This window comes from Chiloscyllium punctatum, chromosome 11, assembly GCF_047496795.1.
Source record: "Chiloscyllium punctatum isolate Juve2018m chromosome 11, sChiPun1.3, whole genome shotgun sequence".
NCBI lineage: Eukaryota > Metazoa > Chordata > Chondrichthyes > Orectolobiformes > Hemiscylliidae > Chiloscyllium > Chiloscyllium punctatum.
This window is the reverse complement of record NC_092749.1, coordinates 1,620,931-1,646,939: the sequence shown is the minus strand read 5'-3', so window position 1 is coordinate 1,646,939 and position 26,009 is coordinate 1,620,931. Positions and strand designations below refer to the sequence as shown.

Sequence of the window (26,009 nt, the reverse complement as noted above, 5' to 3'; positions counted from 1 at the left end):
TATCGGAATTGCACATCGGTGATCTTGGCTGTCCAAGATTCCAGTCTTGCAGCTAAATGCGTCATCACCACTGTCTGATGTCAACCAATGAGCTCGTGAGTTGGCTGCCCAATGGGATTTAGCAATGCAAAGTTTTGGTGATCAGTGATAGGACCTGCCGACGCTAACAATGGAGTTTGGCGTGTGAGCTGAGGCCCTCAATCTCATTGTGACTAAACAATGCTGCGGGGGTGTCATAAGCGAGCTGTGGCCAGGGGCAGAAGGGCTGGGTCAAGGGATCGGGTGGAGTCAACAACACCGGCAAGACCTCAACACTCTTCAGCACACTGGATAGCAACAGCTCTCCTCAAAACCTGAGCAGCCTAGACATACAATCATGGTGAAACAGATCTGAATGGGTGCGCTCGTTATTTCACTCCTTAAATTGTGACAAAATTCTAACTCAATTAAAGTGAATCCTTTGCTTTGACCTCGGGAGTAGTAGGACAGTCCCTGAAGAATCATGCGGTTTGGGAATTTGTCAGCGTTTGAATACTAATACAGCGGGAGTTTCAGCCTCTCGCTCCCGACATGTTTTCAGACAATCTGTAGCTCGGCGGGGACACTCAGAACCTAAACATGGAAACGTTATTGGAGTCTACCGAGTTTGAAACGAACGTTCTCCAAATTTCTCATCCCAGTCCCACACAATCCCGCCAGTGGCAAAACATCGTCAATGTCATCAGTAAGCGGCAGGACCGGCTGACCGATATCGATGGCGTCCCAAAACGTAGGTTCACCATCAAGAATGAGTACATCGAGGACATTAACCAGCAGATCCAATCCAAGCTCACCGGCAGAGCCAGGAGCTCCATCTTCCCAGCACTACAACCCACAGCACCCGTCAGCGAGGGTCTATCTGACATCTTCGTGTCTCCTGGATATACCTACCGGGGAGTCTTACTGCCCACAATAAACCAAACATTCAAATCCAATGAGTTGGAGAAGCTGTACCAGCGCTACTTCGCCCGGCAGAGACGTATCTCTCTTATGATGATGAACATCATAGACTGTTTCACCAAGTTTAACATTATGATGGTGTTTTTCTTTGGTACACCTGAACTGATTCAGCCCTTCCTGAGTGGGGTGACTGGCTTATTCATTCTGTTTTCTTCCATCTTGTGTTTTCTGGTGCAAGCCGGCAAAGATGCTGTATCGCACAACTACCTGCAATATCTCGGACTTGCTACATGGTTCTACCAGTCTACACAGTCTCTCCTGAGCTGGGGCATGGGCTTGGAAACCAATGAGACCTGGTTCATTCTATTCATTGTATTCGGCACTTATACTATGCTGCCTATTCCGCTCCTCTGGGGTATCCTTGCTGGCTCCGTCACCTCAATAGTTCACTTGGTAATTGAAGGATTTCGGTATTCCAGAGGGGCCATTCTTCTACATCAGGTACTTTTCAATTGCTATCTTTTTTCCCAATTCTCCTGAACTGCGGGTTAGCTTACAATTATATGTTTATATTAATTGAAGAGCTATTTTAATCAGGAATATAAGCGGGGTGGGACCTAGCGTGTTTTCCTCTACCAAATCTCTCCGCAACTTCTTTTGATCCAAGGAAAAATGTTCACATCCTTTTGAATATACTTTTTAATTAATATACCTCAGCCCTGAACCGTTTGGTAAGTCTTCACTGCAGCCTATCAATGCTCTTCCTCCTTAAGAACTGGATGTAATAGTCTGGTTAGTGAATAACCAAAGTTTTATCAAGATTCAGTATACGTTCGCTGCTTTTGCATTCAGTGACTCCATTTAAGGCCAAGCTCCGGAACGTTTGCTAACTGCATTCTTAATACATTCCATTATCTTTGAATTCTTAGATCACTGCTTTCCTTAAGTACTCTTTAGAACTGTTTTATTATGTTTATTTTGCCTCTCCCAATACCTTCTGCCTTACACATCTGTACATTAAATTATATCTGCTTTCCTTTATTGGTCAGAGTATTGAGTACACAAGTTGGGAGGTCATGTTGCAGCTGTACAGGACATTGGTTAGGCCACTGTTGGAATATTGCGTGCAATTCTGGTCTCCTTCCTATCGGTCTCCTTCCAGCGGAGCAGGTAACGGCTGTCTGGGTGGTGTTTTTGTAAGTCACGGTATAGTCCAGTTATTGTTTTTTTAACGGCTAAAATTTAAAGTTTTTTAAGCGCCTAGCGGACCCAGAGGCTGGTGTCGCGCTAGCTTACCTGGGAAGGTTTGTTTTCTTATAAAAGTGCGCAGCGAAGGCAGTGCAATGTTCCTCTTGCAACATGTATGAGGTGAGGGAAGCCATTAGCGTCCCTCCTGATTACACTTGCGGGAAGTGCACCCATCTCCAGCTCCTCCAAGACCGTGTTAGGGAACTGGAGCTGGAGTTGGATGAACTGCGGATCATTCGGGAGGCAGAGGTGGTCATAGACCAGAGCTTTAGGGAAGTAGTTACTCCGAAAGTTATAGAGAGATGGGTGACAGTGAGGGGGAGTGGGAGGAAGCAGCCAGTGCAGGGATTCCCTGCGGTCATTCCTCTCAAGAACAAGTATACCGTTTTGGATACTTGTGGGGGGGATGACTTACCGGGGTAAGCAACGAGGTTCAGGCCTCTGGCACGGAGCCTATCCCCGTTGCTCAGAAGGGAAGGGCGGAGAAAGGCAGAGCGATAGTTATTGGGGACTCAATAGTGAGGGGCACAGATAGGCGGTTTTGCGGGGGTGACAGAGACTCACGATTGGTATGTTGCCTCCCAGGTGCAAGGGTACGTGATGTCTCTGATCGTGTTTTCCGAGTCCTCAGGTGGGAGGGGGAGCAGCCCCAGATCGTGGTCCACGTTGGCACCATCGACATAGGTAGGAAGAGGGGTGAGGATGTTAGACAGGCTTTCAGGGAGCTAGGTTGGAAGCTCAGAGCTAGAACGAAAAGAGTCGTTGTCTCTGGTTTGTTACCCGTGCCACATGATAGAGAGTCGAGGAATAGGGAGAGAGAAGAGTTAAATGCGTGGCTACAGGGATGGTGCAGAAGGGAGGGATTCCGGTTTCTGGACAACTGGGGTTCTTTCTGGGGAAGGTGGGACCTCTATAAACAGGATGGTCTACACCTGAACCTGAGGGGCACCAGTATCCTTGGGGGGAGGTTTGCTAGTGCTCTTTGGGAGGGTTTAAACTAACTCTGCAGGGGCATGGGAACCTGGACTGTAGCTTTAGGGTACAGGACCTTGAGTGTAGGGAGGTTAGGAACATGGCATCGATCTCGAAGGAGGGTGCCTGTAAACAGGAAGGTGGCTTGAAGTGTGTATACTTCAATGCCAGAAGTATAAGAAATAAGGTAGGTGAGCTTGCAGCATGGGTTGGTACCTGGGACTTCGATGTTGTGGCCATTACAGAGACGTGGGTAGAACAGGGACAGGAATGGCTGTTGCAGGTTTCAGGGTTTAAATGTTTTAGTAGGGTCAGAGGTGGGGGTAAAAGAGGAGGAGGTGTGGCATTGCTTGTCAAGGATAGTATTACAGCAGTAGAAAGGGTGATGGAGGAAAACTTGCTATCTGAGGTAGTGTGGGCAGAGGTTAGAAATAGGAAAGGTGAGGTCACCCTGTTAGGAGTTTTCTACAGGCCTCCTAATAGTCCGAGAGAAGTAGAGGAAAGTATTGCGAGGATGATTCAGGAGAAGAGTGAAAGTAGCAGGGTGGTTGTTATGGGGGACTTTAACTTCCCAGATATTGACTGGGAAAGCTATAGCTCGAGTTCGTTAGATGGGTCAGTGTTTGTCCAATGTGTGCAGGAGGGTTTCCTGACACAATATGTAGATAGGCCAACAAGTGGTGAGGCTATACTGGATTTGGTTCTAGGTAATGAACCAGGCCAGGTGTTAGACTTGGAGGTAGGTGAGCACTTCGGGGGCAGTGACCACAACTCGGTGACTTTTACTCTAGTGATGGAGAGGGATAAGTGTGCACTGCAGGGCAACAGTTATAGCTGGGGGCAGGGAAATTATGATGCGGTGAGGCATGACTTAGGATGTGTGGATTGGAAAAATAGGCTTCAAGGGAAGAACACAAATGATATGTGGAGATTGTTCAAGAAACAGCTAATGGGTGTCCTTGATAAGTATGTACCAGTCAGGCATGGAGTAAAGGGTCTTGTGAGGGAGCCGTGGTTTAATAAGGAATTGGAATCCCTTGTGAAAGGGAAGAGGGCGGCCTATGTAAAGATGAGGCGTGAAGGTTCAGTTGGGGCGATTGAGAGTTATAAGGTAGCCAGGAAGGATCTAAAGAGAGAGCTAAGAGCAGCGAGAAGGGGACGTGAAAAGTCCTTAGTTGGTAGGATTAGGGAAAACCCAAAGGCTTTCTATAGGTATGTCAGGAATAAAAGGATGACTAGAGTAGGTATCAGTCCAGTCAAGGATAGTAGTGGGAAGTTGTGTGTGGAGGCGGAGGAGATTGGTGAGACACTAAATCAATACTTTTCGTCAGTATTCACTGTTGCTGATGTGAATATTGAGTCACAAGTGATTAGAATGGATGGCCTTGAGGTACGTAGGGAAGAGGTCTGGGGAATACTGGAAAGGATGAAAATAGATAAGTCCCCTGGGCCTGATGGCATTTATCCTAGGATCCTCTGGGAAGCTAGGGAGGAGATAGCGGAGCCATTGGCCTTGATTTTTAGGTCGTCGTTGTCTTCGGGGACAGTGCCAGAAGACTGGAGGATAGCGAATGTGGTTCCCTTGTTCAAGAAGGGGAGCAGGGATAGCCCGAGTAACTATAGGCCAGTCAGTCTAACTTCTGTTGTGGGCAAAGTCTTAGAGAGAATTGTAAGGGATAGGATTTATGAACATCTGGATAGGAATAATGTGATCAAGGATAGTCAGCATGGTTTTGTGAAGGGCAAGTCGTGCCTCACAAACCTTATTGAATTCTTTGAGAAGGTGACCAAGGAAGTGGACGAGGGTAAAGCAGTAGATGTGGTGTATATGGATTTTAGCAAGGCGTTCGATAAGGTACCCCATGGCAGGCTAATGCAAAAACTACTGAGGTATGGCATTGAGGGTGCATTAGAGGTTTGGATTAGGAATTGGCTGGCTGGAAGGAGACAGAGGGTAGTAGTTGATGGTATAGGTTCATCTTGGAGCACAGTTACTAGCGGTGTTCCACAAGGATCTGTTTTGGGACCATTGCTGTTTGTCATTTTTATAAATGACCTGGAGGAGGGGCTTGAAGGCTGGGTGAGCAAGTTTGTGGATGATACGAAAGTCGGTGGAGTTGTGGACAGCGAAGAAGGATGTGGCAGGTTACAGCGCGATATAGATAAGTTGCAGAGCTGGGCAGTAAGGTGGCAAATGGAATTCAATGTAGCTAAGTGTGAAGTCATTCACTTTGGTAGGAGTAACAAGAAGATGGATTACTGGGCTAATGGTAGACTACTTGGTAGTGTGGATGAGCAGAGGGATCTTGGTGTCCATGTACACAGATCTCTGAAAGTTGCCACCCAGGTAAATAGTGCTATGAAGAAGGCATTTGGTGTACTGGGCTTTATTGGTAGAGGAATTGAGTTCCGGAGTCCTGAGGTCATGTTGTAGTTGTATAAGACTCTGGTGCGGCCTCATCTGGAGTATTGTGTGCAGTTTTGGTCGCCATACTACAGGAAGGATGTGGAGGCATTGGAACAAGTGCAGAGGAGGTTTACCAGGATGTTGCCTGGCATGGTAGGAAGATCGTATGAGGAAAGGCTGAGGCACTTGGGACTTTTCTCATTGGAGAAAAGAAGGTTTAGGGGAGATTTGATAGAGGTGTACAAGATGATTATGGGTTTAGATAGGGTTGACAGTGAGAACCTTTTTCCGCTAATGAAGTCAGCTGTTACTAGGGGACACAGCTTTAAATTAAGGGGTGGTATGTATAGGACAGATGTTAGGGGTAGATTCTTTACTCAGCAGGTTATGAGTTCATGGAATGCCCTGCCAGTAGCAGTGGTGGACTCTCCCTCTTTATGGTCATTTAAGCGGGCATTGGACAAGCATATGGAGGTTATTGGGCTAGTGTAGGTTAGGTAGGCTTCGGTCGGCGCAACATTGAGGGCCGAAGGGCCTGTACTGCGCTGTATTTTTCTATGTTTCTATGAAACTTGAAAGGGTTCAGAAAAGATTGACAAGGATGTTGCCAGGGTTGGCAGATTTGAGCTACATGGAGAGGCTGAACAGGCTGGGGCTGTTTTCCCTGGAGCATCGGAGGCTGAGGGGTGATCTTATAGAGGTTTACAAAATTATGAGGGGCATGGATAGGGTGAATAGAAAAGTCTTTTCCCCGGGGTTGGGGAGTCCAGAACTAGAGGGCATAGGTTTAGGGTGAGAGGGGAAAGATATAAAAGAGACCTAAGGGGCAACCTTTTCATGCAGAGGGTGGTACGTGTATGGAATGAGCTGCCAGAGGATGTGGTGGAGGCTGGTACAATTGCAACATTTAAAAGGCATTTGGATGGGTATATGAATAGGAAGGGTTTGGAGGGATATGGGCTGGATGCTGGCAGGTGGGACTAGATTGGGTTGGGGTATCTGGTCGGCATGGACGGGTTGGACCAAAAAGTCTGTTTCCACGCTGTACATCTCTATGACTCTATGTCTTCCCATTCGTAGACTCTACACTGTTTGCTGTTCCCCAAATTTGCAATGAACTGCTTCCAGTAATGGTGATCATGAAACGATCATCAGCGGTTCTAAACTCCATCTGGTTTACCAAAGTCCCTTTAAAATAGAAATCCAATATCCTTACTTGGTCTGGCTTCCATTTTTCTTCATACCAACAGCAATGCCCTCTTAATTGCCCTTAGAAATCACCTAGCAAGCCACTGGTTGTATGTACAAAACTGCTACTGAAAAGTCAATAAGGAGTGTAACTAGACTAACCTGACATCAACCTAAGTAGTGGAAATGTCAATGGTTAACCCAGGCTTGTTGAACCAGAAAATTCTAATTCCTAATGGATCAAACATTAATGAGTATTGTGTGCAATTCTTGTTGCCACATTATTGGAAGGATGCGGAGGCTTTCGAGAAGGTGCAAATGAGGTTTACAAGGATTTTTCCTGGATTAGAGCGAATCAGCTATAAGGAGAGGTTGGATTGTTTTGGCTAGAATGACGAAGGCTAATGGAAGTACGTAAAATTATTAGAGGCATTGAAAGGGTGGATAGTCAGTTTTTTTCCTTAGGGTGTAAATATCAAATACTAGGTTGAAGATGAAAGGGGGGATGTTAAAAGGAGATGTGTGAGGCACAATTTTATATAGAGGGTGGTAGGTGCCTGGAATGTGCGAGCCATGGGATGTGGTAGAATTAGATAGGATAACATTTAGTCAGAAAACACATGAACAGGCAGGGCATAGAGGGATGTATGGACCATGTGCGAGCAGGTGGGATTAGTTTGTAATGGCATCATGGTCAGCATAGACATAGTGGGCTGAAGGGCCTGTTCCTCTGTTATACTATTCCCTGTTCTGTGTTCTAATGTCTTATGGCTTGTGTGAAAATTTGGCAAGGCTGATGAAAGGCTTTTGCCCGAAACGTCGATTTTCCTACTCCTCGGATGCTGCCTGAACTGATGTGCTTTTCCAGCACCACTAATCCAGAATCTGGTTTCCAGCATCTGCAGTCATTGTTTTTATCTTGATAATTTGGCAAGCCATTCTACAGATTCGTTAAGCAACAGCCTGACATAGTCATACTCACCAAATCAATCATACTGTACAGATCACCTAGATTCATTTATCACCTTTCAGGTCCTGTTCCATTGGCACAAAACTGTACATCTGAGAGGGAGTTGTCCATGGAGTCATCAATATTGACTCCAGAACTCATGCACTCTCACCGCATCTGGTAACACATAAGCAAGAAAACTTGCTGCTGGCTACCTACTATCTTCCCCTCAGCCGATGAAGCTATGACTGACAGAGCTCACCAATCCCAAAAGGAATAATTAGGAATGTTGCAGATGGTGAGGGAAACAATAAGAAGAAAAGCAGACTGGATCTGATGCTCACAAACCTACCAACCACAGAAAGAACAGTTGACAAAAGTATTGGTAGGAGTGACCATGACATAGAATTTGTAAATATGACATTCCGCCTCACATTGAGCATACCTTCCATCATTTCTGTGTCACAACCATCATTCTAAACATATAGATTTAGGATAGCTTGAACAACTCATGACTGGGCAATAATGAAGCACTGTGGGATGTAATGGAATTGCATTGAACCACTCTCTGAAACCTTATGGCTGAGCATATCCCTCACTCTACAATTTACCGCAGATTAATGAAGAGGGGCAGCATCAAGTGTACCTAAATACTAGGTGTTAAGCTGATTAGCTTACAACACAGAGCATGCTAAACTACATTAGCAGCAAGTAATAGACAGAGCTAAGTGATTCCACCACCAACAGATCAGATCAAAGCTCTGCATCCCTGCCACTTTGAGTCATGAATCATGATGTTCAATTAAACAGTTCACTGGAGAAGATGGTTTCACAAATATCTCCATCCTCAATGATGGGTGAGCCTAGCACATCAGTGCAAAAGATAAGGTTGAAGCATTTCAAATAATCTTCATCCAGGTGCACTGAGTGGATAGTCCATCATGAGATCCCCAGCATCTTTAAAGAATTTGTTTCACTCAATATGATATCAAGATGGGTGGAAGGCACTAGATACTACAAAGGCACTGGGCCTTTGCAAAAGTCTGTCAGTGGTACTCCAGATATGGAGGTGCTGGTGTTGGACTGGGGTGGACAGATCATAAGTCATATGACACCAAGTTATAGACCAACAGGTTTATTTGAAATCACAAGATTTCAGAGCACTGCTCCTTTGTCAGGGGAAGTGAAGAAAAGCATACAGGCACAGGATTTACAGACAGAGAGATCAAAAAATCATACAAATGTGAGTGGAGTGTCAACAGACTAAGTATTAAGTCTCTGCAGGTGATCAAAAGTGTCAGACAGTGTGAGTAAAGTGTCAACAGCTGAATAGCAAGTGAGGGAATGACCTAGAGTCCAATTCACTGAGGCAGAGAGATAATTACAAAAAATTAAGAATAAGATGGTGCTGAGACAAACCAACCTGCTGGAATAATATGATATTATAATATGGTAATATGATAGGTATAGGAGTCACATGCCAAGGGTGTAATCAAAGTAACAAGTAATCCAAAACTGTACAAACTACTTCAGGTTGAGAGATCATCACATGCTATCAAAGTTATTATATCAAAATAAGACAGTAAGCAAGATTTTACAAATATAGAACAATATGATGGGGTTACATGTAGTGAAACATGAGCCCAAGATCACGGTTCAGGCCATCTTCGTGGGTATTGAACTTGGCTATCAGTTTCTTCTCAGCGATTCTGCATTGTTGTGGATCTTGAAGGCACCTTGGAAGACACTTACTGAAGATCAGAAGCTGAATGTCCCTGACTGGGAAGGAACATTCTTTGTCCTGAATAGACAACATTGGTGAGTCATATGATTACCTGCTTCTATGTGGTGGATAGTGTTCTTCCCACATGTGTTCAAAGTATCCATGTTGATGAGCTGGCATATCTTGCAAAGGTTACCAAGATAGGGTTGTGTGGTGTTGTGTTTGCTGTTGTCTTGAAGGCTGGGTAGTTTGCTGCGAACAATGGTCTGTTTAAGATTTGGGGATTATTTGAAGGTGAGAAGTAGGGGCGTAGGGATGATCTCAGCAAGATGTTTGCCATCAATAATGATGTATTGAAGGCTGCAAAGAACATGGTGCAGTTTCTCTGCTCTAGGGACATATTGGAGGATGCAGGTTGGTACTCAGTCAGGTCTTAAGACCATAAGACATAGGAGTGGAAGTAAGGCCATTCGGCCCATTGAGTCCACTCCGCCATTCAATCATGGCTGATGCGCATTTCAGCTCCACTTGCCAGCATTCTCCCCGTAGCCCTTAATTCCTCTAGACAACAAGAACCTATCAATCTCGGCCTTGAAGACATTTAGCGTCCCGGCTTCCACTGCACTCCGTGGCAATGAATTCCACAGGCCCACCACTCTCTGGCTGAAGAAATGTCTCTGCATTTCTGTTCTGAAATGACCCCCTCTAATTCTAAGGCTGTGTCCACGGGTCCTAGTCTCCTCGCCTAACAGAAACAATTTTCTAGCATCCACCTTTTCAAAGCCATGTATTATTTTGTACGTCTCTATTAGATCTCCCCTTAATCTTCTAAACTCCAACGAATACAATCCCAGTATCCTCAGCCGTTCCTCATATGCTAGACCTGTCATTCCAGGGATCATCCGTGTGAATCTCCGCTGGACACGTTCCAGTGCCAGTATGTCCTTCCTGAGGTGTGGGGACCAAAACTGGACACAGTACTCCAAAATGGGGCCTAACCAGAGCTTTATAAAGTCTTAGTAGTACATCTCTGCTTTTATATTCCAACCCTCTTGAGATAAGAGACAACATTGCATTCGCTTTCTTAATCACAGACTCAACCTGCATGTTTACCTTTAGAGAATCCTCGACTAGCACTCCCAGATCCCTTTGTGCTTTGGCTTTATTAATTTTCTCACCATTTAGAAAGTAGTCCATGCTTTTATTCTTTTTGCCAAAGTGCAAGACCTCGCACTTGCTCACGTTAAATTCCATCAGCCATTTCCTGGACCGCTCTCCCAACCTGTCTTGTATCTATCAATTGAGGAGGGTGAGGACAGGTAGACGGTACAACCTGGTTGGTCAATGGGAGGAATTGATCAACCAGCTCGTACCCTCTACCTGTCTTAACTTATTCCCACTTCCCCCCTCTGCCCCCACCATCCCCTTTATCTGCAGCTCCCACTACACCCATCCCCAGTCCCAAAACATTGACTTCTCCACCTCCTGATGCTGCCTGGCTTGTTGTGTTCTTCCAGTCTCCTGCCTGTCTGCTTTGGATTCCAGCATCTGCAGGTTTTTTTTGTTTCTTAAAATTAAGTCAGCATTTGACCGAATGCGGTATCAAGGAGCCCTAAACTTGAATCAATGGAAGCCAGGACAAAACACTTCTAGGAGTCACATGTGATATCAAGGAAGATAGGTGTAGCTAGACTCTTAGAGTCAGCCTAGATTAGAGTGGTGCTGGAAAAGCACAGCAGTTCAGGCAGCATCCGAGGAGCAGTAAAATCGACGTTTCGGGCAAAAGCCCTTCATCGGGTATTCCTGATGAAGGGCTTTTGCCTGAAATGTCGATTTTACTGCTCCTCGGATGCCGCCTAAACTGCTGTGCTTTTCCAGCACCACTCTAATCTAGACTTTGGTTTCCAGCATCTGTAGTCATTGTTTTTACCTCTTACAGTCAGCCTTTACAGATGGGAGGAGGCACTTCAGCTCATTGGACCAATGCCAGTCACCAAATGTCCATCTATCTGAGTCCCATTTTTCAGCACTTGACTTCTGGGCTTATAAATGTTTGGCCTGTGTAGTGTACATCTATAAAGTTTTTAAATGTCTTGAGCCTGCCTCTACTATCCTTTTAGGTGACAAAAGCTATAAGCAGTAAGTACTCCATCAATGGTCTAACTGACATAATTTACAGATCTTTCATAACCTCTTTGATCTTGCATTCAATACCTTGACCAATAAAGGCTGGTTTCTGGAGGTCAATCATCTCAATCCCAGCTATTTCAGCAGTAGTTCATCAAGATGCCACATAGGATGCTGCTAAGTAAGATGTTAGTGACGAGGTACTGACATGGATAGAGGTTTGGCTGACTGGTAGAAGGCAGAGATTAGGGTTAAAGAGATCTTTTGCATGATGTCAACTGTTGACTTGTGGACTACCACGGAGATCTGTATTGGGACCTCAACTATTCATGTTATACATTAATAATCTGGACAAAGCAACTGAGGGCATTGTTGGAGGGGGTGATAAGTGGATGGGTAGGGAGCATTGAGGAGGCAAGAAGGCTTCATAAGGATTTGGGCCAGCTGACAGTGTGGGCAAAGAAGTGACAAATGGAATACAATGTAGGAAAGTGAGACGTTACACACTTTTGTAGGAAGAATAGAGGCATAGCCTATTTTTTTAAATGGAAAACGTCTTCCAAAATCTGAAACACAAAGGGACTTAAGAGTCAGGATTTTCTTAAGGTTACACGTAGGTTCCATTCACAGTTAGGAAGACCAATGTGATGTTTAGAACATAGAACATTACAGCACAGTACAGGCCCTTCAGCTGACCTGTGGAAAGGATCTGAAGCCCATCTAACCTGTTGTGGTTCTGTTAGCCAAGCTGGGAATCTGTGTTGCAGACATTTTGTCCCCTGTCTAGGTGACATCCTCAGTGCTTGGGAGCCTCCTGTGAAGCGCTTCTGTGATCTTTCCTCCGGCATTTATAAATGTCAGCGGACAGCTCGAACTGACAACCGGAAGCGGCAGAGACAGGCCACTATAAATGCCGGAGGAAACATCACAGAAGCGCTTCACAGGAGGGTCCCAAGCACTGAGGATGTCACCCAGACAGGGGACGAAACGTCTGCAACACAAATTCCCAGCTCGGCGAACAGAACCACAACAACGAGCACCTGAGCTACAAATCTTCTCACAAACTTTAAGCCCATCTAGCCTATACTATTCCATTCTCATCCATATGTGTATCCAATGACCATTTAAATGCCCTTAAAGTTGGCAAGTCTACTACTGTTGCAGGCAATGCATTCCATGCCCCTACTACTCTCTGAGTAAAGAAACTACCTCTGACATCTGTCCTATATCTATTACCTCTCAATTTAAAGCTACGTCCTCTCATGCTAGCCATTGCTATCTGAGGAATAGGGCTCTCACTGTCTACCCTATGTAACTGTCAGGTTATCTTATATGTCTCAATGAAGTCACCTCTCAAACTTCTTCTCTCTAACAAAAACAGCCTCAAGTCCCTCAGCCTTTCCTCGTAAGACTTTCCCTCCATACCAGGCAACATCCTCGTAAATCTCCTCTGAACCCTTTCCAAAGCTTCCACATCCTTCCTATAATGCAGCGACCAGAACTACATGCATCAATCCAAGTTGCGGCCTCACTAGAGTTTTGTACAGCTGCAGCTACAGATGATCTCATGGTTCTGAAACTCAATCTCTCTACCAATAAAAGCTGACACACTGTATGCCTTCTTAACAACTCTATCAAGCTGGGTGGCAACTTTCAAAGTTTGATGGACCTAGACACCAAGAGCCCTCTGCTCATCTACACTACCAAGAATCTTACCATTAGCCCAAAATTCTGTATTCCTGTTACTCCTTCCAAAGTGAATCACCTCACACTTTTTTACATTAAACTCCATTTGCCACCTCTCAGCCCAGCTCTGCAGCTTGTCTATGTCCCTCTGTAACCTAGAATATTCTTCTGCACTATGCACAACTCTACCGACCTTAATGTCATCCACAAATTTACTAACCCATCCTTCTGCACCCTCATCCAGGTCATTTATAAAAATGACAAACAGCAGTGGATCCAAAACAGATCTTTGTGGTACACCACGAGAAAATGACCTCCAGAATGAATATTTCCCATCAAATACCACCCTTTGTCTTCTTTCAGCTAGCCAATTTCTGATCCAAAATCACCCTCAATCCTATGCCTCTGTATTTTGTGCAATAGCCTACCATGGAGAGCCTTATCAAACACCTTACTGAAATCCATATACACAACTTCAACTGCTTTACCCTCATCCATCTGTTTGGTCATGTTCTCAAAGAACTCAATAAAATTTTTGAGGTACAAAATTGACTATGCTTAATCAACTTATTCCTTTCCAGATGATTATAAATCCTATCTCTTTCACCCTTTCTAACACTTCACCCACAACCAAAGTAAGGCTCACTGGTCTATAATTACCAAGGTTGTCTCTACTCCCCTTCTTGAATGAGAGAACAACATTTGCTAATCTCCAGTCTTCATGCACTATACCTGTCGACAATGATGACATAAAGATCAAAGCCAAAGGCTCAGTAATCTCTTCCCTGACTTTCCAACGAATCCTAGGATAAATCCCATCTGGCCCAGGGGACTTATCTATTTTTACACTTTCCAGAATTGCTAACACCTCCTCCTTGTGAGCCTCAATCCCATCTAGTCTAATAGTTTGTATTTCAGTATTCTCCTCAACAACATTATTTTTTTCTCATGTGAATACTGATGAAAAGTATTCATTAAGCACTTCCCCTATCTCTTCTGACTCCACGTACAACTTCCCACTACCACCCTTGATTGGTGCTAATCTTATCCTCATCATTCTTTTATTCCTGATAAACCTATAGAAAACCTTAGGGCTTTTGTTGATCCCATCTGCCAATGACTTCTCAAGCCCCCTCCTTGCTCTTCTTAACTCTTGTTAGGTCTTTCCTGGCTAATTTGTAACTCTCAAGCGTCCTAACTGAGCTACCACATCTCATTGTAACATAAGCCTTCTTCCTCTTGACAAGAGATTGAACTTCCTTAGTAAAGCACGGCTCCCATGCTCAACAACTTCCTCCTTGCCTGACCAGTACATACTTAGCGAGGATTTGCAGTAGCTGTTCTTTGAATAAGCTCCGCATTTCAATTGTGCCCATCCCCTGCAGTTTCCTTCCCCATCCTAAGCATCCTACATCCTGCCAATTTGCATCATAATTGCCTTTCCCCCCAGCTATAAGTCTTGCCCTGTGGTATATACCTATCCCTTTTCATCGCTAAAGTAAACATAACCAAATTGTTGTCACTATCACCAAAGTGCTCACTTACCTCCAAATCTAACACCTGGCCAGGTTCATTACCCAGTATCAAATCCAATGTGGCCTTGCCCCTTGTTGGCCTTTCTACATACTGTCAAGAAACCATCCTACACAAATTGGACAAAAAAACGATCCATCTAAAGTACTCAAACTATAGTATTCCCAGTCAATATTTGAAAAGTTAAAGCCCCCATGACAACTACCCTGTTACTCTCACTCCTATCGAGGATCAACTTTGCTATCCTATCCTCTATATCTCTGGAACTATTTGGAGGCCTGTAGAAAACTCCCAACAGGGTGACCTCTCATTTACTGTTTCTAACCTTAGTCCATACTACCTCAATAGACATGTCCTCAAAAGTCCTTTCTGCAACTGTATTACTGTCCTTGACTAACAATGGCACACGTCCCCCTCTTTTACTATCTTCTCTGTTCTTACTGAAACATCTAAACCCCGGAATCTGCAATAACCATTCCTGTCCCTGCTCTACCCATGTCTCTGAAATGGCCACAACATCGAAATCCCAAGTACGAACCCATGCTGCAAGTTCACCCACTTTATTCTGGATGCTCCTGGCATTGAAATAGACACACTTCAAACCAATTTCTTGCTTGCCGGTACCTTCTTGCACCCGTGAAACCTTATTTCTGACCTCTTTACTCTCAAACTCCCATATACTTAAACTACAATTCAGGTTCCCATCCTCCTGCTGAATTAGTTTAAACCCACCTGAGGAGAATTCGCAGATTTCCTCCTCAAGATATTGGTGAAGCAGACTTGATGGGCTGAATAGCCTCATTCTCCCACCTTTTCTTATGGTCTTATAGTCTAAGGTAGAGTCCCCGGCTAATTGTTTTTTACTAACTGATGAATTTGTGCATTACTGACTGGGCTTGCATTTATTTATCATTCCTAATTTCCCACACGGCAGTTCAAACTCAACCATATGACTGTATGTCTGAGCTCTCATGTAAATCTGGCCAGGAAAGGCTGGCAGATTTCTTATAATGAACACTTGTGAACCAGATGACTTTTTACAAGGATTGATCATCACTACCTGGTTGTCATTCGGCTAGCTTCATTCATTCCAGATTTTCATTGAATTCAAAATTCATTGTCTGTATGGTCAGATTTGAGCTCAATTCCCTTGAACCATTAGCCTCGGGCTTTTGATTTCTAGTGAAGTGCCATCCCTTAAAGTTGCCAGAAAATGTTGCAAGTCTTAGTATTTTGAGAATTTTGGAATTCAGTAAAGATGAGCCAAAAAAATGATAAGGGGAGAGTAAAATATGAATGTAAAATACCAAGAAACATGAAAAATGAATTGTAAGATACTCTGTTGCTATGTTAAAACATAAAGAATAGCAAAGCAAAATATGTGTCCATTACATTTATAGCAGGAGACAGAGAAATGGCAGAGAAACTAAATAAGTACTCTGTGTTTGTCTTCATACAGGAAGACACAAGAAGCCTCACTGAAATGTTTAAGATCCAAGGGTCTCGTGACAGTGTGGAATGGAAAGAATTAGTATTAGTCAAAAAAAGTAGTATTGTGGAAATTAATGGTACTAGAATATAACAAATCTAGGAAATCCAATGACTTTCACCCAGAGCACCGAAGGAGCTGATCACAGAGACACTGGATGCATTAGTGATCACAGGTTCAGTCAGACAGATAGGAAGGTAGCACAGCAATGTCCTGTGGCTATTCCTGCCTCAAACAGAGATCCAGTTTTGGGTGCTGTTGAGGACGATAATCTCTCAGAGGAAAATAGAAGTTGCAGATCTTGGGCACCAAGAATAAATCTTAAGCAGAGTTTGTTGAGATTCAAAAGAGTAATTGTTACAAGGGACTCTCCCATCAGGGGCACAGACAGGAGATTCTGCGGGCGTGAGCATGAATTCAGGATAGCATATTGCCCCCCTGATGCTACAGTTCAGGACATCTCTAAACAATTGCAGCAGTTTGTAAAAGGGGAGAGCGAGAAGCTGGGAGTTGTTGTTCACATTGTTAAAAGCGATATAGTAATGGAAAGAGTTAAGGATTTGCAGAGTGAACATCGGAAAAGTTATGCAGAGGATTAAAAAGTAGAATCTGTAAAAGGTAGTGATCTTGTGATTACTCCCAGTGCATTTGCTAGTGAGAGTAGGAATGATAACATATGGCAGATAAATCAGTGGCTGAGGAGTTGGTGCAGTGGTCAAGGATTCAGATTGTTGGATCATTGGAATCTCTTCTGGAGCAGAAAATACATGTTCAAAAGGTTGGGTTTCATCTGAACTGGAAGGGAACTAATATTCTGGTGGGGAGATTTACTAGCGCTTTTTGGGAGCCTTTAAATTAGTAGGGGTGGGGGTGCTGTGATGTGATGGATCCTAAGTGGTAATGAGAATGGGAAGACAGATGAGATGGTCCTGAATTAAAAATGAGCAAGTTAATTAGAAAAGGCAGGCAACAGCAAGTCTGCTAAATGCAGGCAAACGGGACTAGTTTAGTTTGGAAAATGTGATTGGCATTGATGAGTTGGACTGAAGGATCTGCTTCCATGCTTTACGATTCTATGACTGTATCTTTAAAAATTCTACCTGTTCAGTAATAGAAGGCTGCAAATGTAACCCTACTGTTTAAGAAAGGAGGGAGAGAGAAAAAAAACAAGGAATTGTAGACCCGTTGTAAAGCTAGACATTACAGACACTGAAGATCTGAAATGAAAACAGTATGTGCTGTAGATAAGCAGCAAGTTTGGCAATATCTCTGGATACAAAATCAGAGTTAATCTTGTAAATCTGATATGTCTTCTTCAGAACTGTTCTTTAGGAATGTGGTGGTGAGATGATTGATGAACTAAGATCTAAAATCGTAGATTAGGCTCAAGGGGCTGAGTGGCCAAATCCTGCTCCTATGTTCTTCTGATCATCCTTCCATCCTCTCAAATAGGATCACCCCCAGACTACCTGTAATTCATCCTGTACAGCACAGCTCAGTGGGCTTCACTGTGTTCTGAGTCAGAAGATTACAGTTTGCATATCACTTTGCTGGCTTGAGAACATGATCCAGTCTGTCACTCTCATGTCAGAACATTGCATGGGTTAATGGGCTGGATGAAACATTAAATTGTAGCTATTCATGCTCCTTAAGGTAGATGCTAATATGTTAAAGAGTTATTGAGAAATGAACTGTGGTGGTGCCTTTAGTAAAAACTTAAAGAACTGCGGATACTGGAAATCAAAAGCAAAAACTGAAATTGCTGGAAAACTTAGCAGTTCTGGCAGGATTTGTGGAGATAAATCAGGGTTAATGTTTTGGGTTCAATGACTCTTCCTCAGAACTGATATTTTTACTGTCTGGCTAATAGTTATCCCAAAACCGGCACCATTGTGGCTAATTAAATGTCGATGTTTATGGGATATTCTTGTGTGTAATTTGGCTGCCATATTTCCACATTGCAATGGTTACATAAGTACTTGACTGTATGTAAGGAACTTTGGAAAATGTGTAAGTAGTGAAAAGCATTCGAGAAAAGCAACTCTTCCTTGTAACTATTCTGTAAAATGTGCCATGTCATTGATCATTAGCCTTGCAGTTCATCCAGCACATGGCAGATGCCTTGCCATCACCTCCCCATTTTGTAATCAGAATGCTTTGTGTTGCTGTTACAGGTTTATGTCAAACTGCTGTTGCTGCTTTGTATGAACCTTGCCAGTCTTTTTATAAGCTACCTTTCTGTTCGGGCACAACGAATGGCATTCTTGGAGACCAGGAAAAACATTGAAGGCCGACTCCTGCTGGAGGATGAAAATCAAAGACAGGTAAAAGAAGTGGGGGAGGCATATTGATTTCCACAGATTGAGTTACTAATTATGTTTTTTGCTGAGGATTTCCCTCAGTTCCATCCACCTACCCTCTGACCACATCCCCTAGTCCCACTACTCACAGCATCATCATATTATTCAGTCACTGTACCCTTTAATCCCACTGACTCACCTCCTTACCCTCATATCCCTCCGTACAGCATAGTCACCTTCAATCCCACTGACATATCATCCTACTGAATCCCTCAGTACGGTTTGGTCACCTTCAATCCCACTGACTCACCTCCTTACCATATCCCTCAGTACTGACTAGTCAACTTTATACAGTACCCCTCATTCCCAGCTGCTTACCTTGGAGTGGAATGTGCGGGTGGTGACATTCTCAGCTGCCCTTATTCTTCAAGGTGATAGAGTCATAGACTTGGAAGATGCTACTGAAGGAGCGTGAGTGAGTTTTGTAAGTACCACACACTGTTCTTTCTGGGAGTCTGCCTGAGATGGAGGATGTGAATGTTTACGGTGGTAAATGTTTTGGCAGTTAGGTGGACTTCTTTGTCCTGGAAGGCATGGGGATAATACAACACAAAAGGAGGTTATTTCAAACTATCAAGTAAATGCTAGCTCTTTGCAGAATAGTCCAGTCAATTCCATCCCCCAGTCTACCCAGGTAAGGTTCAAGGACTTAAACAGGAAAAGGATTGAAATTGTTGGGTTCAGGTTAGTTTTTGTTTCAGAGAGGGGCGATGTCGGCATTTTTAAGGAGAGAGAATCAAGACTTAAAGAGAGAACATCAGTCACAATATCAGCTAACAGCAGAGGATGCTGGGTATCCAGTAGTTCAGTGGGAATAAAACTGGGGAAAAAATAGGTACATCTCATGGATAAAATGGGTTTAGAGAGGACATAGGGACAATAGGTCAGGGACTGGAGAAAGGTGCAAATTCAGGCTGAGGGTGGAAGGAGCTTAAATAAGGTGTCATTTGTATTCGTTGAAGTGAGGGGCAAGGCACAAGCAGTTGATTGGATTTTCTTGACCACAAAATCCTGACCACCTCACACTTGATGGAAGTTAGGCTAGGGTGGCAGATGGATTCCAAAGGCAGCTTATGACAGAGAAAAGATGCACTTCTTTTCCTTTGTGTTTACAAGCAGTACAAGCAGACCATACGAAGCAAGGATGTACAGATCAAAAAGACCTAGACAGAGGTATACAGGTTACATTGCACAGGGGCATGTGCTAGGCGACATCGACGTTAGCAAGATCAGCGTTACTTCAGGCTGGAGAGTCCATTCGTCAGTCTAATAACAGCTGGGAAGAAGCTGCTCCTGAACCCACTGGTGCATGTGTTCAGGCTTCTGTATCTTCTGCCTGATGGAAGAGGTTGTAGGAGATCATTACTGGGGTGAGATGGGTTTGTGATGATGGTTGGCAGCCTTTCCACAACAGCGAGCTGTATAAATAGAGTCCACGAATGGAAGGTTGTCTTCTGTGATAGTCTGGGCTGTGCCAGTGAGAAACTTCTGTAGTTTCTTATGATCCTGGGCAGAGCAGTTCCCATACCAGGCTGTTATGCACCTGGACAGTATGCTCACAATGGTACATCTGCAGAAGTTGATGAGGGTCCTTATGGACATGTCAAATTTCCCTAGCTGCTCAATGAAGAAGAGGCGTTGTTGGTCCTTCTAGAGGATTAAAAAATAAAACCTTAAAAGCAGTCATTTCTGGTTTGCTCCCAATGCCAAACTCAAAAAAGGAAAGGAACAAGAAGTTAAAGAGTTAAATCAATGGCCGAAGAGCTGTTGTATTGTTCAGGGATTCAGATTTTTAGACAATTGGTAGGTCTTTTGTGAACGAAACAACTGTTCAAAAAGGATGGGTCTAATCTAAACTGGAAAGGGATCACTATCTTAGCAGGGAAATTTGCTCAGCCTATAAAAGGAGACTTTATACTGTTTGAGAAGGCAAGTGGAGGAATTCTCAGTAGCAGTGCAAATGGAAGGATCGATGGGTAAGGTTGTGAATGTGACAGCAGGTCAATTAGAAAAGAAAGACAAGAGAGAGTCAGAGTATGTAGTAACTCTGAAGAACTAAATTGCATTTATTTCACTGCAAGTGGTCTTAGAGTTAAGGCTGATAAACTCAGGGCACGTTTAAGAACATGGGATTAGAACATCAACTATTGCAGAAACTTGGCAGAGAGATGGACAAGACTGGTAGCTTAGTGTTCCTGGTTTTAGATGCTTTAGGAAGCATAGAAAAAGAGACAAGAAAGGAAGGCATTAGTGTTTTTGATTAAGGAATATATTACTGCTGTAACTAGGAAAGATATTTCTGAAAAATCATCCAGTGAAAATATATTGGAAGATATTGCAAATCAGAAAGGAAAAATCACTTTGTTGGGATTGTACCATAGGGTTCCCCAATAGTAAGAGAGAAATTAAGAAAGAAACATATAGGGAGATCTCAGATATATGTAATAATGGAAATTTTAATTTTCCTAACATTGACCGGAGCTACCATTGTGTAAAAGGTTTGGATGGTGAAGAATTTGTCAAATGTACTCAAGAAATTTGTCTTTATCAATATGTGGATGCTCCTACTAGAGAAGGAGCAAAACTAGACCTTATTTTAGACAATAAGGCAGGACAGGATTTAGATTAGAGTGGTGCTGGAAAATCACAGCAGGTCAGGCAGCATCTGAGGAGCAGGACAATCGACGTTTCGGGCAAAAGCCCTTCATCAGGAATGAAGGCAGGGAGCCTCCGGGATGGAGAGATGAACGGGAGGGGGGCAGGGCAGGTGACTGAAATAAAAATGGGGGAATACTTTGGGTCTAGTGATCATAATTCTATTAATTTCAAACTGGTTGGGGAAAAGGATAAGCCTTTCATAAATCTTAAAGTTTTTAATTGGATTAAGGCAAATTTTAATGGTGTGAGACAAGAACTTTCAAAAGTTGATTGGAATAGACTGTTCACAGGTAAAAGAATGCCTGACAAGTGGGAGGAGTTCAAGAGTTTGATGACGAGAGTTCAGAGGTATTTATTTCTGTTAGAGTGAAGGGTAAGGCTGGTATGATGAAGGAACAATGAATGAATAAAGATATTGAGGTTCTAGTCAAGAATAAAAGAGAATCTTACTTTAGATATAGACAATATGGTTCAATTGAACCTCTTAATCAATATAAAAAGTGCAGGGCCATTCTTAAGAAATAAATCCAGAAGGCAAAGAGGGATATGAGATAGCATTTGCAGAAAAGGTTAAGGATAATCCAAAGAGATTCTACAAATATATTCAGAGCAAAAGAGTAACTGGAGACAGGGAAGGGCCTCTTAAAGATCAAGGAGGTCATCTTTGTGTTGAACCCCAGGTGATGGGAGAGATCCTAAATGAATATTTCACATCAGTTTTTACTGTGGAGAAAGAAATTGAGTCTGCAGAATACAAAGAAATAAACTTTAATGTCTTAAAAACAGTACACATTACAGAAGATGTCTTAGACAATATAAAAGTGGATAAATCTCCACGACCTGATCTGATATATCCCAGATTGTCGTGGGAAGTAAGGGAGGAAATTACGAGACCTCTTGCAAAAATGTTTGCATCATCTATAACCACAGGTAAAGTGCCTGATGATTGGAGGGTGACTAATGTTGTACCTTTGTTTAAGAAAGGTTTTAAGGATAAACCAGGTAACTCTTGACCTGTGAGTCTGACTTCGGTGGGTAAATTGTTGGAGGTGATTATAAAAGATAGGATGCATGGGCATTTAGAGATGGAAAAATTGATTAGGGATAGTCAGCATGGTTTTGTGTGAGGAAAATCATGTCTCACAAACTTGACTGAGCTTTTCTGCAGAAGTTACCAAAAAGGTTGATGATAGCAGAGCAGTAGATATTATTTGGACCTCAATAAAGTACTTGACAAGATTCCACGTGGTAGACTACTTAGTAAAGTTACATTACATTGGGTTCAGGGTGAGCTTGTCAATTGGATACATAATTGGCTTCACAGCAGGAGACAGAGCGTAATGGTGGAGGGTTGCTTTTCAGACTGGAGACCTGTGACCAGCGGTATTCCACAGGGATTGGTTCTGGATCCTTTTCTGTTTGTCATTTAAATAAATCATTTGGATGAGAATACAGAAGGCATAGATAGTAAATTTGTGGATTACACCAAAGTTGGTGGCATAGTAGAGAGTGAAGAAGATTTCTAAGTTTACAAAGGAATCTTAATCAAATGGGTCAATGGGCTGAAAAACGACGGAGGGAGTTCAATCTGGATAACTGCAAGGTATTGCATTTTGGCACAACAAACAATGAATGGTAGAACAGAGGGACCTAAGGGTACAGGTATATAATTCTTTAAAATTTGTGTCACATATAGACAGAATGATTCAGAAGGCATCTGGCATGTTTGCCTTCACTGATCAGTCCTTGGAGTATAGGAGTTGGAACGTTATGTTGAGATTGTGCAGGACATTGGTGAGGCCCCTTCTGGAATACTGTGTCCAGTTCTGGTTGCCTAGTTACAGGAAGGATATTATCATGTGCAGATGAACAGACAGATCTCAATGTCCAGGTGCATAAATCCCTGCAAGTTGCCACCCAGGTTGATAAAGTTGCTAAGAAGGCATACGATGTGTTGGTGTTTATTGGTAGGGGGATTGAGTTTCAGAGCCACAAGGTCATGCTTCAGCTGTACAAGGCACTGGTAAGGCCACACTTGGAGTATTGCGTACAGGAAGGATGTGGAAGCTTTGGAAAGGGCTCAGAGGAGATTAACTAGGATGTTGTCGGGTATGGAAGAAAGGTCTTACGAGGAAAAGCTGAGGGAACTAAGGCTGTTTTTATTGGAGAGTAGAAGGTTGAGAGGTAACTTAATCGAGATGTATAAGATAATCAGAGGGTTAGATAGGGTGGACAGTGAGAGCCTTTTTCCTTGGATGGTGAAGGCTAACATGAGGGGACACAGTTTTAAATTGAGGGGTGGTAGATTTAGGACAGATATCAGGGGAAATTTCTTTACTCGGAGGGTAGTAGGGGTGTGGAGCGGCCTGCCTGCAACAGTAGTAGATTCGCCGACATTAAGGGCATTTAAATGGGCATTGGACATACATATGGATCATAATGGAACGGTGTAGGTTAGATAGGCATCAGATTATGTTCACAGGTCAGCGCAACATTGAGGGCTGAGGGCCTATACTGCGCTGTAATGTTCTATGTTCTATGTAAGCTGCACAGGATTCAGAAGAGATTTCCCAGGATGTTTCTGGGTATGGGAGGCTTGAGTTATAAAGAAAGGGTGGATAGGCTGGGACCTTTTTCAACCTTTTTCAGTGGAGTATAGGAGGTTGAGAGGTGACCTGAAAAAGTTTGTAAAATAATGAGAGGTATGGATAGGGTTAATGGTAATTGTCTTCTCTCTAAGATAGGGAAATTCAAGACTAGGCGGCACATTTTTGTGGTGAGAGGAGAGAGATTTTTAGATTAGATTCCCTACAGTGTGGAAATAGGCCCTTCAGCCCAATAAGTCCACACCAACCCTCCGAAGAGTAACCCACCCAGACCCATTTCCCCCTGACGAATGCACCTAACACTATGGGCAATTTAGCATGGCCAATTCATCAGAAATCATAGAATCTGTGTGGGTAGAGTTGAGGAACTGAAAAGGAAAAAAGGATCCTGACAGGCCTTATGACCAGGCTTCGCAGCAGAAAAGTCAGGTTGTGGAGCAGAAAATAAATTAGGAGATGGAAACAGCATGTAAGAAAGGCACTGTTGTAAGACTCGTGACAGACTGGGAAAATCAGGTTAGTAGTAGCTCCCAAGAAAAGGAATTTGTGGAATAATTGGAACAATATCAGCCAGGTAGACCTCATAGAATATGAGTTCCCTGACTGGGATTTTTAACCTGATCCAACCGGGGAGTCCTGGCTGACAAGCTTGATCCTGGTTTCTGTGCTCAAAGTTTAGAGTGGGATTTGAATTCACAACCTTCTGAAATGACCTAAGGCTAACAAAAGTAGAGAATAGAAAGGTGATAAAAGTAAATTTATATTCTTACTTTAGTATCCCAAGAGAGCAAGAATAGGACCAAAAACAAATTCAGATCCAATAAACATTATCAGACAAGAAATTGTCAGTATAATTGAGAACAATTGTGGGTTTAAAACACAAATTAATGGGACTGAAGAAATTAGCTTCATTGGATTAAATTAATTTATATAGTTAGCTGGAGACAGTACTAATTAAAATCATAACTGAATTTCTGCACAGGTTATATGATTTTCAATATACACATGGATATTAGATAACAGTGAAAAGCTGTCCAAATCAAAAGGAAGTCCATTATACTGGACTCAGCATTTAAAATATTGAGAAAAATGTTGTTAAAGTTGATCTATTTTAATTAAGGAAATTCAACTAAAGACCGCTGTGAAACTCGAGTGGATTTATTGAATACCATTCCTTTTAAAGTGTTCATTATCGTTGGGTTAAACAAACCATCCAGAGGTCAAGGAGCAGCTGCATACATAATCACGTTGTCTTTTCCCAGTCTATTGATAAAAAATAAAATATCCAAGTTGCGTAAGACACGATCAAAAATATATAGCTGACAATGGTATCTCTAAGTTCCGTTCGGAGAGTGGACCTCAGAGGTCCATGTGTGGCATTGACCTCCTAAATCATAGGTCAGAGGTTATTCTGTCAGCACTGGTATTTGCAGAACCTCAAAGGAACCTTGGAGCAGTGGCTGCACAGCTTAAAAGGAGCATTGGCTGAAGGCTCTTTTCAATATATTTTCAAATCAATCTGTTCGGAAGTTATTACAAAGCACAGTGGCTCAGTGGCTAGCACTGCTGCCTCACTGCACCAGGGACCTAGGTTTGATACCAGCCTTGGGTGACTGACATTCTCCCTGTATCTAGGTGGGTTTCCTCCGGGTGCTCTGGTTTCTACCCGCAGTCCAAAAAAATGCAGGTTAGGCAGATTGACCTTGATAGATAGCCCTGTAGTGTCCAGGATGTGCAAGGTAGGTGGGGAAGGCTAAGTAAATGTGGGGTTACAGGAAGATGGTGGGGGCTGGATCTGGTTGAGGTGCTCTTCGGAGAGTTGGTGTAGACTCAATGGGCTGAAGAGATTCTATGATTCTGTCTCTGGGCAGGTGGGACTTGAATCCAGGCTTGTACAATAACATAAAACAATTTGCACAGTATATCAAGTCAATGATACATACCATAAATTGTCAAAACGTGTATCATTTCATTTTGTTGCCTTGTCAATACAAGAAATCAGTTTATTTCCTCATTATATCACCAACCTAACCTCAAGATTTCAAAACAAATACACTATGATTCCCACAGGAGAATCAATTCAAATCACTAATGATCACATCATGGATTCCAATCATTTCATCA

The 26,009-nt window shown here is 43.0% G+C and overlaps 1 protein-coding gene across 1 annotated transcript in view; it reads left to right on the top strand.

Annotated features, from left to right (window-relative positions):
- The first annotated feature begins 618 nt into the window (after positions 1–618).
- LOC140482632 (adenylate cyclase type 8-like) overlaps positions 619–26,009 on the top strand; it is a 160,220-nt gene continuing 134,829 nt past the window's right edge. The window contains exons 1-2 of the mRNA XM_072580140.1: positions 619–1,440; positions 18,436–18,585. Of these exons, the coding sequence (XP_072436241.1) occupies positions 619–1,440; positions 18,436–18,585 (972 nt within the window). The remainder of the gene's footprint in view (positions 1,441–18,435; positions 18,586–26,009) is intronic.